This window comes from Elephantulus edwardii, unplaced genomic scaffold (genome assembly GCF_000299155.1).
Source record: "Elephantulus edwardii isolate Elephantulus edwardi_28Jun2011 unplaced genomic scaffold, EleEdw1.0 scaffold00200, whole genome shotgun sequence".
NCBI lineage: Eukaryota > Metazoa > Chordata > Mammalia > Macroscelidea > Macroscelididae > Elephantulus > Elephantulus edwardii.
Window position 1 is genome coordinate 2,426,770 of NW_006399950.1, and position 17,235 is coordinate 2,444,004.

Consider the following 17,235-nt stretch of genomic DNA (forward strand, 5'->3'; position numbering starts at 1 on the left):
TTCGTTATCTCTAGGGGCCGGATAAAAGGCTTTCTTGACCTAACTTTAAACTCTCAGCCTGTAAGTAAGTATGGTAAGGGGATTCAGCACCGCCGCCTCCCTCTCCACACACTTGAATGGGTCAGCACGTGCGCCTCCCGCGGGGGTCAGCACGTACACCCTCTACAGGGGTCACTGTGAGCCTCCCGCAGGGGTCAGCACGTGCGCCTTCCCAGGAGAAATGCCCACCTTCTCCCCGTAGCCTCTGTCTTTCGTCATCATCTCCCGGAGGGTCTGCAGCACTTTGATGCATAATTTCTCCTCATTCTCCTCCAGCAGCTGTTTCGTGTGCTTTATTAGCCTGAGTGAGGAAAACCAGATGTCACACCTTTGAAACCCTCTGAACCCTTTTTAAAAACTACACAAACGGCTTAGGGCATCTTAGTCAATTAGACAAATGTACTGAAATCCGCAGGTTAAAGGCCTCCTTGTCTACATTGACACTAATGCCCGAAGCCAAGCTGCTACTGCGCCCCAACAGCGACACCTGCTGATCGAGAGAGGCAATGCTCACAGGGCAGGCCACTCAGTTGCTCATTTTTCCAAGTGCATCAATGACCTTCAAGGTTGTTGAGAAGTGGCTACAACGGGCCACTGCGTGAACGTCGTGCTGAGGACAGCAGCTGGGCAGAAACACATCGTCCCTCAGCCACACTGTGGACCTTTCTTGTTGCTGTTGTGAACCGCTGTGTGGAACTGACCCAGAACGGACCCTCCGAGGTTTTCAGAGGCTATAAATAACAAGGAGGAGGGGACTGCCCATCCTCTCCCAGAACAGCTGGTGGGTCTGAACCTTCATGTTGGCAGCTCAGCTCCTTAAAACTGCACCAGAAGAGTCCAAAATGTGCAAAAACCACTGGCACAGACAGACAGGGCGAGACAGACAAGCCACCAACCTGGCAGTGAAAAAAAATGGAGCTTCCTGGCCACAAAGCTGTCAGGGAGAGATCATGTGGTCCTTGTAGGCACGAGCCCTCTGAGGGCTGAGGCCATGCGTGTGTCTGCATCATGACACACAGGACGTGCACTGCACAACTCGTGGAATGGATGAACAGGAATGCCACGGAAAGGAAGCCTCAGCTGGAGTGATTTCGGCTACACATGACTGTGAGAAGGCTGGGCCAGGGCTGGAGAACACACGTCCACCAAAGGCAAAATCAGGGCTGCTTCCTCCCTGGAGCCAAAGGCTGGCTGGGTCATCATGGGGTGAAGGGCTGGCCGGGTCATCGTGGGGTGAAGGGCTGGCCTGGCCATCGTGGGGTGAAGGGCTGGCCGGGTCATCGTGGGGTGAAGAACTGGCCTGGCCATCGTGGGGGGAAAGGCTGGCCTGGCCATCGGCCCAACCACCACATCACCCAAGGAGGAACTACTCACTTGCAGATGAAGCCCCCGCTTTCACATTTTCTCCTGGCATCTGTGTTCTCCGGGAACAGGAGCTCTGGCCGGTGGAGGACATCCACCAGCACGGACAGCTCCGCCTGCACCAGGGGCCGGAGGCGGTCCTCCAGTGCAGAGACGATGTCCTGGAACGGAAGCAGTCTGGTCAACGTCCCGTCCGCAGGAGAGGGACAGGCGGCTGGGAAGGCTCGCTCTGACCTACCGCATGACGCCCAGGCTAGGCTAACTCTACACCGGCTGGCATTCATCTCAAAGTATTAGATGGTGGCCAGTGGTTACTTTGAAGCATTAGCCTCTGATGCAAAACACAAAGTTAAAAAAAATGAAGAAAGTCAACATTCCCACCACCCCTTCTTTCAAAACAATTTTATGCTACTTGAGGGATCATTCCACACATTTTAAAATATGAAGCAAAAAGACAGATTCAATACTATGGAAAGATGTCTGTGGCATGAGGGAACCAAACGGTCAAACAACGGTATGGACCACAGGATCCTCTTTTTTATAAAGAATATCAATATTTAAAGACTATGCAGTAATTATTACTGATATAATGACTATCACTGGGTGGTGGGATCACAGGTGAGTCTAAGTACCTTCTATATATTAATACTCAGCAGTCGTGTGCAATTATCTCACAATGAACATGGGTTTCTCAGAGAATAAAGTCGAATAAAAACGAGAACACAAATGAGTGAACATGCTGTATCAACATGCTAAATACATGTACCCTGATAGCATGATGGTCTCCAAATGCAAACACACAGCTGTAGGAAAGGAGAACAGAGAGAAGGTGAAAGGCAGCAGAACCGACAGTACACACCGCATCTGGGCAAACGGCAGAGAACAGACGGGAAAGTCCTCAAAAGATGCTCGTGCCGCCTCTGCGGCTTGGTGACTGTGGCCCTAGCGGAAGCCACGCTGTGCCAGACGGGGACAGAATCCAGCATGTTGGGGACGCAGGAGGGCTCAGCCAGGCAGGGGACATGCCTGGAGAAGGCCCCGTGAGTCACGCCCACCTCAGGGGAGACCAGATTTCTCAGGTAACAGGCCAGAGCCATGGCTTCATCTTCCATTTGGAAAACCAAATGTGTGAAGACAATGTGCCCGATCTCTGATTTAACCCATCTGGGTACTAAGTGCAGTCCTCACTGATGCTTGCGATGAGTAAACAATAAACCGGGTACTGATGTGGGGGGTGGGCAGTGGTGACCTGCGAGACCACGGACAGTGCACTGCAAGGCCTCCTGGGACCGGCCACTCCCAGAACACTGGGGAGGCTAACTGGCAGCCCCCCTGCAGGGGCCCCCAGCAGAGGCTTTGTCAGCAGAAGTCGTTCTCCAGCATCTCGGGTGCACCTCACCACATCCTGCATCTTCTGAATGATTTGAGCTTTACAGTGCAACCGATTTGCACTGTGTTGTCAAATCCATGGCATCCGGCAATCAGAGGGGCTGACAGACAGACGGCAAAGCAATGGGCAGGAAAGATGCCTGTGTTAAGTGGGGGCGGGGGGAGGGCATTATGCGAGAGGTTGGGCTGTGCATGAATGCTGCTTACATATGACAGCCACTGTCCCCCGGGGAACCCTGCAACTGCAGGAATGAGGACAGCCATCAGCTGGACAATGCAGACCCCACGCCCCCAGCCACACCCTCACCCAGAGCACTGCCCACCGGTGTGTCTGATCTCACTCAACACGCCTAACCAATCCAAGAGTCTTCTAAGCTAGGGCATCTGGCTGCAGAGACCATTCAGGGTGGGCTGCCAGGCACCAAATGCTGCCCTGAGCCCCCAGTGCCCACCCCACGTGGAGCTGCACAGCGGGGTCAGGATCTGAGCCATGAGGTGGCCAGTGACCTGACTTAGCGCTCCTTCTGCGAGAGAAAGGCTCATGTTCAGAGCCTGACCTGTCCTCCCCCAGGCCAGGGGCTCCAGTCACCCCATCTGTCCACACAATGTTCCCGTTCATGCTTTCCTCCCGTCGGGTGCTGTGGCCCCCACTCCTGGAGGCACCAGGCACGACGGGATGGAGCATTGCGAGCACCCGGCTTCCAGTGGACGTGCCATCCTGTGCTTAGCATCTCCGCTGGCCGGTGGGGCGCTGGCTGGAGACCAAACCCTGGTCTCCTGGAGTCCAGGTGGGCATCCTACCACTCAACTACATGGCCCTGCTGTGTCTGTGGGCCCTGTGGGTCCTTCCTGTCAAGTTTCACAGTGGAGTCTGAGATGGAATCAGGTCCCTTCTCAGCATGGCACCGGGTATTCCTGTCTTCTCCATGTGTGATCATGGCCTCTCCTCTGCAGGACTCCAGACTCCATGCAGCCAGAGAGCATTTCTGTGTCAGCCCCCCTCTGTACCTCACTGCCACGCCTGGCACCAAAGGGCACATCAACTGTCCTTGCTGGTCTCTGCCCCTACCAGCCTGGGTCATCACATGCCTCACAAGGTGCCTCACAGCAGCCATCCTCCACGTTGGCCAAGCGCCTGCCAGGCTCGGGTCTAAGTTGCGTGTGCTGCGTTCTCCACAGATGGCCAGCACAGCAGACCCCTCACACGCCCTCCCAATAACCTTCCTCCCACCGTTCCTGTCCCCTCCCCTGGAACTTCAGTGGGCCTCTGGGACAGCCCTGAATACAGAGTACAACAGAAAATGCTATGTGACCACTGCAGCTCTGTGATAAGGCTTTCCCTTCTCTCTGTCCAGCGATGCCCACGCTGGGCTCAGCTGCCACGCAGTCACAGAGGATCCCCTTACTAACCAGGTGAAGTCTCAACCTACAACCAGCCAGAGTGGCCAACTCGTGCACGATGTTTCAAGGTGAGGCCCCAGCCACCGTCTGGCCGTAACCACGCAGCCTGCCAACCTCTGGAAAGACAAAGGTATTTGCTGCTGGTTTACATTAAGTTCTAGGGTGACCTGTTGTACAGAGACAGAAAACCAAAACACACAACTCTTACTCATCACAGCAGCCGGTGAAGACACCTACAGATTAGGGTGCGGATGGCCAGGAGCTACACAAGATCCTTGGGGCTATACCATTTCTACACAGGGGGCCAGGGTTTGAACCCCGGCAGTCTGGCCTGAAACCAAATTCTCACTCACTGCTCCAGGCTCCTCAAAAGACCTGTGGAGGCTGCACTGCCTGTGCGTGACCCAGGGGTGCTGCTGGGCAGGACTTAGGTCGATACTGATCAATGATGTGTACTCATCAAGGCAGATGTCAGTCTCCACCTCCTCTAGTCCTTGCTGCCCTCCCCTTCCATGAAGGGACAGCCACCAGGGCGGGTGCTGAGAAAGGAAGGACACAGCCGGCTGGAATCCAGCACTATTTTCATTTGGCTCATTTGGATACCAAGCTCTTCCCTCCGGCAGTCTTACATTCCTCACCTCCTGATCGGGGCTGAATGCCTGAGTGTGAACCCTAAATGTCTCCATAAAGACAATGCAAACCCACGAACAACCTTAAAGACCACTGTTGTCCAGCTCCGCCCCTCCCAGCTGCTTCCCACTCCCGGCCACGCACCTGTCTGCTGGGACTGGCCATGCACACTGTCTGCCCTACACACACTGTCCACCCCAAACACACTGTCCACCCCAAACACACTGTCCATCCCCCACACACTGTCCACCCTACACACACTGTCCACCCTACACACACTGTCCACCCTACACACACTGTCCACCCTACACACACTGTCCACCCTATGCACACTGTCCATACTACGCACACACTGTCCATCCTACACACGCTGTCCATCCTATAGACTGTCCACCCTATGCACACTGTCCATAATACACATGCTGTCCACACTGTGTTGATTGTCCACCCACACTGACCATCCACCCAAGCCAACTGTCCACCCTATGCCACTGTCCACCCTATACTGACTGTCCACCCACGCTGACTGTCCACTGCCCCTCCCCGTGCCAGCCCCGGGCTCGCTCTGCTCCAGGAAACACTGCCATGTCTGGGAGGCACCTGTGTGCCAGGTGCACACTGGCCCTCAGCACCACCATTACCTGCAGTCTCTCAATGATGTTCCGGTAATCCCTGGAGGCAGCCAGGACCGAGTCCCTGCGCGCGGCGTTGCGGGCAGACAGTCGCCAGTTCAGGGCCGTCTTTTGCACGATGTTGTGGGACTTCAGGAAGAGGTTGTTGACCTGGCTGTCCAGGTCCACAGGGATGGCGATGGCCCGGCTCTTGGCTGCACAAGGAAGGGGAGGAAGAAGCTGGCTGCCTCTGTGGGTCCTTGGGGACGGGGTCCACGTGTGACATGTGTGAGGTGAGGGCTACAGAGGAAGGGGAGGGAGGGACAGGCTGCCAGTGGGAATCCTTGGAGACAGCCCCGTGTGAGATGAGCCACTACAGAGCAGACTGATTCTCGTGACCACACAAGCAGCCACACCACCAGGGCCCCCGGTGCTTTCAGGGCCCCCGGTGCTTTCAGGGCCCCCAGGGCTTTCAGGGTCTGACTAGAAAGGGGATCACCAGCCTTGCACCCTAGGCCCTTCTATTCCTCAGCTACACAGAACCAGCTGTTTTATGGATACATGTCTTCAATGACAGATGGCTAGTGTCCACAGATGACCACGCAGAGGGCTATTAGAGGGGAAAGTGGTCACATTTGGAAAAGCCAGAGTGGAGAAGGCTCAACCTCCCTAACTCCCAGCAATGCAGCCTCAGAAGACGTGGGAGGAGTGGAGGGACCGAGGGGGAGATGAGCCATGTACACGGACAGACCAGGTGTGAGCAGAATGAGAAGAGGCCGTTCACACGGACAGACCGCTGTGAGCAGAGCAGGAAGGGGCCGTGCACACGGACAGACTGGGTGTGAGCAGAATGAGAAGAGGCCGTTCACACGGACAGACTGGGTGTGAGCAGAGCAGGAAGGGGCCGTGCACACGGACAGACCGGGTGTGAGCAGAATGAGAAAAGGCCGTTCACATGGACAGACCGGGTGTGAGCAGAGCAGGAAGGGGCCGTTCACACGGACAGACCGGGTGTGAGCAGAGCAGGAAGGGGCCGTTCACACGGACAGACTGGGTGTGAGCAGAATGAGAAGAGGCCGTTCACATGGACAGACCGCTGTGAGCAGAGCAGGAAGGGGCCGTTCACACGGACAGACTGGGTGTGAGCAGAATGAGAAGAGGCCGTTCACACGGACAGACCGCGTGTGAGCAGAGCGGGAACGGGCCGTGTACACAGACAGACCGGGTGTGAGCAGAATGAGAAGAGGCCGTTCACATGGACAGACCGGGTGTGAGCAGAGCGGGAAGGGGCCGTTCACACGGACAGACCGGGTGTGTGCAGAGCAGGAAGGGGCCGTTCACACGGACAGACTGGGTGTGAGCAGAATGAGAAGAGGCCGTTCACACAGACAGACCAGGTGTGAGCAGAATGAGAAGAGGCCGTTCACACGGACAGACCAGGTGTGTGCAGAGCAGGAAGGGGCCGTTCACACGGACAGACTGGGTGTGAGCAGAGCGAGGGGTGGTTGGGGCACCGCCAGGTGCTGTGCTGCAGGGAGCCTTCCTCATCACAGTGCTTGGACTAAACACATTCGTGGATAAACAAGCGAATCCCCGAGCACGACCTTCCCAAGGGCCCCTGTCAGGGAAATGCTGGCTGAGTGGCTAATAGACGTCCCTGGGGATCCGGTCCCTTCTGGCTCTGTCTCTGCCCAGCTTCCCTTTCAGGTGACTCCCTATCCATGGGCACTGTACGTCCACCACGCTGGGCTCAAAGCCAGCACCCTCTTACCCACATCGGACAGCACCCGGATGCAGCTCTCCACAGACGCCTTCTGACTGGGCATGAGCCAGTTACAGTGGTAAACCCGGAATACGCCCTGCAGAAGCTGCACGAAGACAGGCTGGCGGGTCTGCAAGAGAGAGTCTGGGTCACCAGAGGTCAGAGAGGGCCTGGGTCACCACACGTCAGAGAGCCCGGGACACCACACATCAGAGAGCCCGGGACACCACACATCAGAGAGCCCGGGTCACCACACGTCAGAGAGCCCGGGTCACAGGCGCTCGGGACCTGTGCCCTCCATCCTGGGTGTCGGGTCTGTGAGAGCTCAGGTCACCACACATCAAGGACCTGTACCCTCCACCCTGACTCAACTCCTCGAGAGTGGAAGGGGGCTGCTGGTGAAGAGCTAGATTTCAGGGGTCACTGAGGGAGGAAGAGAAACTCAGGACCACTTCAAACCTAGTCACATGATCCATCAAGTGTTAGCACAAGGAGGAACAGTGGGGTTACAGGCTGAGGACAGGGATCCTTGTCCAGCGGCATCTAGGATTCCCAACCAGAGCTGGCTGTGAGCACTGTGACAAGGACAGAGAACTGCCCTCCCAGCTCCAGCGTCATGCAATATATAAAATCCACTCTCCAGGAGCACAGAGACAAGGAGTGGAATCTACAATTTTCTTCAGCAAAATTGGATTAAAAGTGGACCTTGGCCAAAGCACAGGTCTCAGATGGAGAAGCCAGTGCGGTGTTCACTTCTTACCATGGACGCAGATTCCGAAGGCAACCACTTGGTCAGATTTATTCCCTTCTGTGACCACAGAAACGCGTCCTCATTTCAAAGTAGGAGTGCTCGAACTCTGCCTATGAACACTGTCTGTTGATTGTCATTTGTTAAGTGTGTACCACATGCCAGATCCCTGACATGTAAACCTCAGCAATAATTCTCTGACAAAGGAGTTCCTGTCATGTCAGGCATGAAGCACAGGGCCCTGCAAGGCTGAAGAATCCGAGATGAGTCACAAGTCAGCAACAAAGCAAGCTGACCTCACAGTGCACGGCCACAACTCCCACCACGTTCACATCCCACCAAATTCGCTGAGGAACCAGGATCCCCCTGCTGCCTTCAAGAAGGACTCTCTGTCCTGGGCTCCAGGCCAGGGCAACAAACTGTGTGGCTAACTAGGACAGGCACTCAGGAGCCAGGGAGTCGGCCTAAGGCCTTGGTCAGTGAGTGACAGCCCTTGACAGCTCCGGAACGCCTGTTCCGAAGTTCAGTGATCTTCCCAAGGTCACAGAGCAGGCGTGGGCTCCACTCAGCTTTCAAGTCTCCAAACCTCTTTTTCCTCCTTCCTCTGTCCCGTGTTCCCAGCCACCTTTGGACATTCAGTCATTGGCTCTAAATGCAGCAACCAAACTCAAGCTCTCCAATCCCTCCAGAAACCTAAAAAGATAACTTTGAGTTTGTCCTCGAAAGCGTGTGGACAACGTAGGCTTTATGTGTCCTTGCACCTTACAACCAAGACCCCGTTATCTGGCACTGCTTGCTTGCTAGCTGGGTCACACAGGCTCAGGACAAGGGACGAGACGAAGGGGAGATGCACATCAAGATGGAACACCTCACATCAAGATAGACGGAACACCTTTCATCAAGACAGACCACCAAACCACAAGGGCCTTCTCAGTGGGCCCTGTTAACCTGACACACTGACAGCCTGGCTCTGAGGTACGGTCTGACCGTCTCGAGGACAATGGGCACCGCCATGGTGACCATCACTTTCATTACAAGCAGTAGATCCCACAGCCAACCCAGCACAGCCCTCCCGACGGCTCTGGTGAAGGCGGTAATGGTAACAATGGTCATGGTAACAGCATGGTCATGGTCATGGTCATGGAAATGGTCAAGCACACGTCCTGGCCACTCACTCCAGCTTAGGCACTAACACTCCGGGTTTGGGACTGACTCCAGCGGCAGCATCGTAGGGGTACGCCACGCTAGTGGAACTGCCCCCCTAGAAACTGATTCTCAGTCCCAAGGAAAACACCGTGTGCTGTTGTGCGCCTGGCCAAGTGTCTCCCCAGTCAGGCTTCAGAGGCAGACAGAACAGGGTCCACATCACAGCCATGGCTCTGCTGGCCGCGGGACAGTGAATCTCCCTGAGCCTTAGTTTGTCCAGCTGCAAAATGGGGATCACATGCTGAGTTCAAAGGCCACTCCAGGCCTCGGGACACCTGTGTATTCCTGGAGCACAGCGGGACCAGACACCAGGCAGCGTGAGTATCAGGTTGACGGACACTTGTGCTCTTGCAGAACCTGCAGTAACTCTGTGTTCCTCTGAAAGCAGCTCCTCAGGCCTCCTGCCGGCCCGGGCTGTCTCCTTCCTGACAGGGATGGTCAGTGCACCTCTTCTAACCCCAGGAGGCCAACTCCAGCGTCCCTGCAGCAGTGCACACGTCCTGCAGGACACTGCCACACTGACGGACAGCAGCACACACCACCAGAGCAGAGGGCTTTCCCGGGCGGATGAAAGTAACAGAACCGCCTTCTGGAGCCACGGCCCAAAGTTCCCAAGTAATGAGGCTAAAGAACACGACCGGCAAAGGCTAGTCCGGTGACGGGCTCCAGAACCAGGGCTGGGTTCCACATGAACACGGCATCGGGAGCTATACAGTGCAGTGACCCACGTCACAGCAAACGCCTCACAACTGCAGTTCTGATGAACTCTCGGCCACAAGAGAGACCTGCCAAAGCTAACAAGTCACACCTGCGAGAGGGCATGGCCTCTCCACGAGCCCTGGTGCTAAAGCGCTGGGCGCTGACCAGGACGTCAGCAGATCTAACCCACCAGCCGTCCTGTGGGAGCAGATGGGGCAGGTGCTCCAGTTCTGCTGTCTACAGGATGGCCGTCAGACGGAACCCCCACCCTCTGCGATCTCTCTAAGGGAACATCTGTCCTGTACGGTCTCTGTCAGTCAGAATCCCCATCCTGAAGGACAGGATCACTATCAGTCAGCATCCTCCAAGACCTCTCTAAGGGAACCCCCACCCTCCGGGATCTCTCTAAGGGAACATCTGTCCTGTAGGAGCTCTGTCAGAATCCCCATCCTACAGGGTCTCTCTAAGGGATCTCTCTGAGGGAATCCCCACCCTCCGGGAACACCATGAATCGGAATCTACTTGAAGGCACTGAATTTGGTTAGAGGGAAGAATGGGCAAGAACAAAGTGAATACTAATAATAACGTGAGTATACTGTAAGGAGAAAACAGAAGGCTCTTAGAAACATCCAGTGTAGGAACGTACTAGTGGACGTCTGTCGCCAGGCCCCCGGAGAGGCCCGAGCACAGGGAGGATCCTGTCTGGAGGCCTGGAGCCCCACCTGGTGGCGATCTCCGGCAGTCCTGCTGCACATTTCCACTTACCTGCAGAGTGGTGCTCTGGTCGGAGAAGGGCGAGCTGAAGAAGGTGGTGACAATACTCATGACGATTTCAGTCACGTATTTCTCCAAGACGGAGTCCGCATGCTTCCTGTCACTCGTGTTGTTACAGGCCTGGAAGGCATTGGATGTTTTAAAGATGACACTGAAACTTCCACATCGGGCACAAACGAGAAATTCATGACTTCCCGCTGACCACCCTTAGTGCAAGGTAAGGCATACAGGTCAGTGTGTCTGTCATGAGACAATAAAAGAAGTCAAGGAAAAAGAGAAACACATCCCATCAGACCACAGCTGAGGGGTCAGAAAGCATCAACACTGGTACTGGACCTAGAGGCCATTGCTCCTGACTCCCTACCCACATGTAGCATGTCTAATTATCCAAGGGGTGATAAGAAGCAAGGGAAATACACAAGTTTTAACTGTACCCTAAAAGTAAGGCTCTCTGCTGGTTGAGCCGTTCATCTGCTCTAGGCCGCATTCACCCGCCCTAGGCAGAGGGCTGCCCATCAGTGTAATCACGGGAACCAATCACCTCAGTCAGGCTCCACAATCTCACAATACTATTCCATTCAATTAAAGACTTTACTAACATGTGATTAGGAAAAACAACAGACCTGGGGATTCCGAATGACTTACAAGTTTTGAGGTCAGTGGAACACTGAGATTGCAGCTGTATTCTAGTCAATACTGCTTGCTTACAGGAAGATTACAATTGGACATACACCCTGTATCTTCCCCGCACCCCGCCCCCGGCTATTCCACTACTAGGAATATACTCCAAAGAAATTAGAACTGAGACACAAATGGAGATTTGTACACCAATGTTCATAGCAGCATTATTCACCATCCCAAAAACATGGAAACAGCCCAGATGTCTAACCACAAATGAATGGATTGAGTAAGTATGGTACATTCACACAATGGAATACTATGTAGCACTCAGGAGCAACAATTTTGAAAAATACTACCTAATTTGGGAGAGACTGGATAGCATTATGCTGAGTGAACTAAGTCTCACAAAGACCTTTTCTCGTTTAACATGACACTGTTTCTGAGTAAGGTGTCCCTCATAATTATTCTCTGAAGAACCTGTGGCCTGCCTCCTTCCCAGCTTGACCACCGGGTGCCTTCAGAGTGAACACCAAGTTCAAGTGTAAAACCAATTTAGGGCCATGAAGACTCAACCAGACCAGGGAATGCTAACGACAAGGAGTGAAGCATATCATAGTGCCCAGCGTGAAGACTGTAGGATGTGAACACTCAAGTCCCAGAGAGGGCCCTTCAGAGACAGGACAGGTCATTAGGGAAAATAAAATCATCCTGCTCTGATGTCAGGATGTCCCAGGTCATCACTCACAAATCAACCTCATCTCAGGGGTGAAGGGAAAACCAGAGATAACCAGTCTTCCCTCTCTACAAGCAAAGAGTAGACAGAGATGAGAAGGTGACAGCAACCAGAGTGAAGGTTCCACAGTCATTTTAGCCCACAGCTGTGCCCTCAGATCCAGAGAGCCTCACCCTGCAGGTGTCCAGGGTATATGTGTGAGTGTACACACACACACACACGCACGCACGCACACACACACACACACACTCTCCTCTCTCTCACTCTCTCGTGCTCACCCACACACACAAACCCACGCACACTCTGCCTCCTCATTCCTCACCTTGCAGATGTCCAGGGCATCCATGCGTGCACACCTGCACCCCCACACCCCCACACGCTGCCTCACCCTGTATATGTCCAGGGTACCTGTCTGTGCACACCCGCACACCCACATCCACACGCACACATGCTGCCTCACCCGGCAGATGTTGAGTGTCTGCACGCACACCCGCACACCCACTCTACCTCCTCACCCTGCAGATGTCCACAGAGTCTGTATGTGCTCACACACTCACACACCCACCCCCGCACACGGCCCCCTCACTCCTCACCCCTGCAGATGTCCACAGAGTCTGTATGTGCTCACACACTCACACACCCACCCCCACACACGGCCTCCTCACCCTGCAGATGTCCACAAGGAAATTCTCGAAGAGCTTCCACATGTGGTTGCTGGTGTAGATCTCCTTCATCTCCACCTCAGTGTCCACGTAGCAGTGGTTCAGGAAGTTAATGTAGGCGATCTTAACCTGGAACAGAGAAGCCGCGCTCACAGAGGGGACTGTGGATGTGGTCCTCGTGCCCACAGCGAGAAGGGCGATCAGAAGGTGAGTCTACTTTGTCCTGCCACCTTCATTCCCATGACTTTGTGATGGTCCCAGTAAGCAATGACAGAGTACAAAAACACAAAGTTCATAAAGATAATCCTTTTATGCCCCGAAAGTAGAGAACAGGAGAAAACCAAAACCAATCAATGGGGAAAATCCCCACTGAGACCCCTCAGAGAGGAAATGATGCCACAGTTAGCAACACGAAAGATTCATGTTCGTGAAAACATTATTAAAAAAGTTAAACAACATTAATCAAAAGAAGGTATTTGCTGTGCCTCTACCCCCCCCAAAATGCAGGAGAATGGAGAAACTGTCTGCCCCCAGAAAGACCTCGACTCAGGGAGACAAGGGGGCAATTCTGAGTCAGAACTACTGACCCAACAGGGTAGTTACTCTTTACAGTTACATACTAAATGTTTCAAGTACACACAACTATTTTAAAATATATAAGAATAAAATGCTATAAGACCCATATTTTTCTATTAAACAATATGCGTAAGTCAGAGAAAAAGAAGCCCAAAGAAATTTACTTTCAAAGTGTAACAATTAATGACTGTCCAGTCAGGTCCGGCCCATAGTGACCAGTCCTTCATGTGGTCAGGTCAATCTTAACAGAAGAACACTGCAGCTGGTGGATCTGAACCACCAACCTTTCCATTACCAGCCTGACACACCACGGGGCTGCTTACTCATCATGGGAAGGCATGAAATTCAGTTGCATGTGATACATGAGTAAACTTTGAAAATATCACACTCCATCAAAGAAGACAGAAACAAAAGACAAGCATGGCATCGCTCTCTCTCTTACACTCTTACACACACACACACACACAGGCAGAGAAAGACAGAGAGACAGAGAACACACACGAGCCCTTAGATGAAATGTCAAAACCAGACTAATGGAAAAAGCCTATTACTGATGAACGGAGGGTCAGGAGAGGAGAGAGCAAGGCGCTAACTGCTTGAGAGGCAGCGGGCTTGTTTGGGGCGAGGTCAAACCAGGAATGGACAGCCGGGACAGAACCACAAGATGGCGAGTGGACTTAACATGACTGAGTTTTAATTTAATAGTCAAAATGGCAAGCTTTTTGTTATATTTCAACACAATAAAATATTTTTAAAGTAGACCTAGAGAACTGAACAGGCACTTTCTCTAGATGGTAGAATGTAACTGATCTTGATTTCTTACTGACATCTGCAGATGTGACATTCCCACAGTAATTATGGCTCACCTTAAAGAGCTTCCTGCCAAAGACGAAGCTCACAGAGGGAATTCCTCCAGTCACAGGAGCTACACCTCCACCCACTCTCTCATTTCTGAGAACTGCAACATTGCCAGCTCATCTTACAGGGGAAGAAAGAAAAGACCGACGTGCCCCACATCCCCTTCAAGCAGACTGACACTCAAGGCACCTGCCTCGGCGCGGGAAACCTGGCTGCACCGCAGACGTGTGCTCCAGCGTGCGCTCGGCTCACCTCGGGGACGCAGTCCTCGTGGGTCACCACGCGCACGATGTCATCCAGTGGCAGCAGCGAGTTGCACTTGATCTCCGTGTACACGTTCTTGCCCTCAGTGCACACGGCCAGCAGCTCCACCAGGTGGATGTGGTACATGAGGGGGCTGTTCTCATCCATGCGGTCCCGTTCTGACCGCATCATCTGGATGAGGGTCTGGAAGGAGGCCCGGTCGTTGTAAAACACGAGGACGTCCTCTCCCGAGTTGACCAGCTGTGGGAAAGGGCAGCTCTTGTCAGGTCCCACGCCCGCGGGGTGGGGGCGAGAGCTCTGCCTCCCCCTCTCAGAGCTCGTTCACAGACTCTGGCCCTGCTCTCGGGAGGGGCTGCTTCCTGCAGAAGGACAGCGTGCTGGGAAAGGAGAGGGTTGGAGGAAGCCGGACTGGCACCGTGAGAGTAACAGTGCGCTTGAACATCTGAGATTGCGAGGACAGGACGGGACGGGAGAGGGCCAGGTCCAGACGTTCACAGTCGCTGTGGGCTGTGGTCACCACCTAACAACACTTAATCCCAACCCAGCCGTCAGCTGAATGGCCTCCTGCTGCCTAGCTCTCAGTTTTAGGGGCACTGATAACCAGGCCTCTCTTCTGTGGGTCCACTGGGTAGATATGAACCACTGACATTCAGGTTAGTGGTCAGCGGTTAGCCATTTACAGCATTTTAACAAGCCCCGTCTTCTTTCCAGGCTTACGAAGAACCCCTGTCCAACTCTCTCACACTGCCTCAGGTCTCTGCTCACAAGCCATCCCCTTAAAAGCAAGCCCAGTTCTCAGAGTAAGGCAGCAGCCTTTCTGAGCAGAGGATGCCTCACGGCTGGGCGTTCCTATGAATCCGTTTAGGAAGAAATGAACTGTGTGAGATCCAGATGGTCTGACATACACTGGCCAGCAGTCACTGGAGTGAGGCCACAGAGCAATACAGGCAGCGGTATAGTTACTATCCACCAACCTTCACGAGCTGTAACGACAAAGACTCTAGAAGATTCTCTAACCTGGCCTTTCCTCATCTTTCCAAACAGGGTCAAGGACAATCAATCCCTACTGCACAGACCTGCCAGAGCCCCAAAGGCACAGCACTGGGTGGGCCCGGGGCCTTGGGGAGCCTGTGTGACGGCGGAACTGCCCAGCAGGGTCAGCCAGGCTGAGAGCTCTGCAAGAAGCAGGCGGCCTCGCCTTCTCCTGCGGAGCAGCTGGTGGACTCAAACCACTGATCTTCTGGTTAGCCGTCCACTGCTGAGCTACCAAAGTTCCTTACAGAGTTGGCAGGGAAATGACATTGTTATGTAAAAGTGCCTGGGGCAGACCCTTGAGTATGGGGCCTTGTCGAGCGCGGCCCACAAGTGGCCCTCCGCACAGCGGGCCCTGTGCCTGACCCTGTGTCATCCTCAGGGAAGGTGAGCGAGCACTGCTACCTGGCTCTCATTCCCCGCTTTCTACTGACAGCTAATACGCTGTGTCGCTGAGTGCAAGTGAGGTCAGGGAACAGTGCCGGCCCGGGACCCTAGGCAGTTACAGGGCTGCTAAGACGGGTTTCTGTTCCACGGAGAGCTCCTGGCTGGTGCAAATGGTTAACAAGTTTGGCTACTAATCAAAAGGTGGGAAGTTCAAGTCCACCCAGAAGCATCATGAATAAAAGGCCTGGTGATGCCTTAAAACATGAAGCTGCCATCGAGAAAGCAATGGGGCCAGTTGACTATGACACACATGGGTCATCAGGAGGACGGTGACCTGACAGCAATGGTTCCCTTTAAAATCAAATCTTTTCTTAGAACCATGTGCACAGGAAGGTCTGTCATACCAGCGTGGATTGGATTCACTCGAGTCTTCTCTTCATTAGACACTGGGCGAATCGGATAGAGCGCACACAGAAAGCCACGCACTGAGGCAGCGTGGGCTCCCTGGTCAGAGACACGGCAGGTCAGAGACACGGCAGGTCAGAGACTCGGCAGGTCAGAGACACGGCAGGTCAGACACACGGCAGGTCAGACACACGGCAGATCAGAGACTCGGCAGGTCAGAGACACGGCAGGTCAGAGACAAGCCAGTGGGCTCAACTCTCCCTGAGGGACCAGCAGCCTTTCCCAAAACTCTCATTTCTCCTCTCAGCTGGGCAATGTTCTTCCTCCCTGTTGAACCTGGGGCACAGCTGAGGGAAGGCCCTGTAACCCGGGAGGGAGTGACCAGCTCCCTGGCCTCACTCTCATCCTGCTGGTTTGCTGTTCTTGTTTTCTTCTCCCTCTCAGAATAATTCAACCCTATTTCCTTCACATAAATCAGCAGATAACGACAAACAAGCCCTTCAGACTCCTGCCTAGATCCAAGGTCACGAGACTCATTCACACGTGACGGATTCCTGCCTCTGCATGTGGTTCGTGGGGAGAATTCCCCCCATGCCGTTAGGATGAGCTAACCTGCACCCAAGTTGTAACAGGAAGGGAGAGAAGAGCATAGAGCTGTCACCTCGGCCATCACCATGTCCTGGCACTTCTTAATGAACTTCCCCTCTGCTTTGACAATCGTCTGCAAGAACTTGATGTACTGGACGTTCCGGCCGTGCGTCTCAATGCAGTGGACAAAGTGCTGGACGACCCTCTCATTGATCTCGCTGCACAGCTGGAAATTGTTCATGAAGATGTGCTGCATCGTGACGGCCTCCAGGATCTGTCCAGGGACAAGAGCAGAGGCGGGTCAGAGCACTGGACACAGACGGGAGAGGCAGTGAGAGACTCACCCAAGGCCCGTCAGAAGCCAGGCCTCCCTGCGGCACAACCACCCGGAGAGACTCCAACCACCGAAACAGTACTGCCTGAACGTGGACACAATGTATCCGCTCCATCGCACCTGTGTCATTCATTCACGTGGACACAGTGTATCC

At 54.0% G+C, this 17,235-nt stretch overlaps 1 protein-coding gene across 3 annotated transcripts in view; it reads right to left on the bottom strand.

The window, feature by feature from the left end:
- Nucleotides 1-17,235, bottom strand: part of ITPR1 (inositol 1,4,5-trisphosphate receptor, type 1) — a 321,128-nt gene that overhangs the window by 139,487 nt on the left and 164,406 nt on the right. For all 3 annotated transcript variants that reach the window (XM_006897081.1, XM_006897079.1, XM_006897080.1), the window contains 8 exons: nt 16,821-17,021; nt 14,324-14,575; nt 12,641-12,766; nt 10,613-10,741; nt 7,204-7,324; nt 5,463-5,647; nt 1,414-1,562; nt 229-340 (listed from right to left, as the gene is read on the bottom strand). In XM_006897081.1, coding sequence (XP_006897143.1) covers nt 229-340; nt 1,414-1,562; nt 5,463-5,647; nt 7,204-7,324; nt 10,613-10,741; nt 12,641-12,766; nt 14,324-14,575; nt 16,821-17,021 — 1,275 coding nt within the window. The remainder of the gene's footprint in view (nt 1-228; nt 341-1,413; nt 1,563-5,462; nt 5,648-7,203; nt 7,325-10,612; nt 10,742-12,640; nt 12,767-14,323; nt 14,576-16,820; nt 17,022-17,235) is intronic.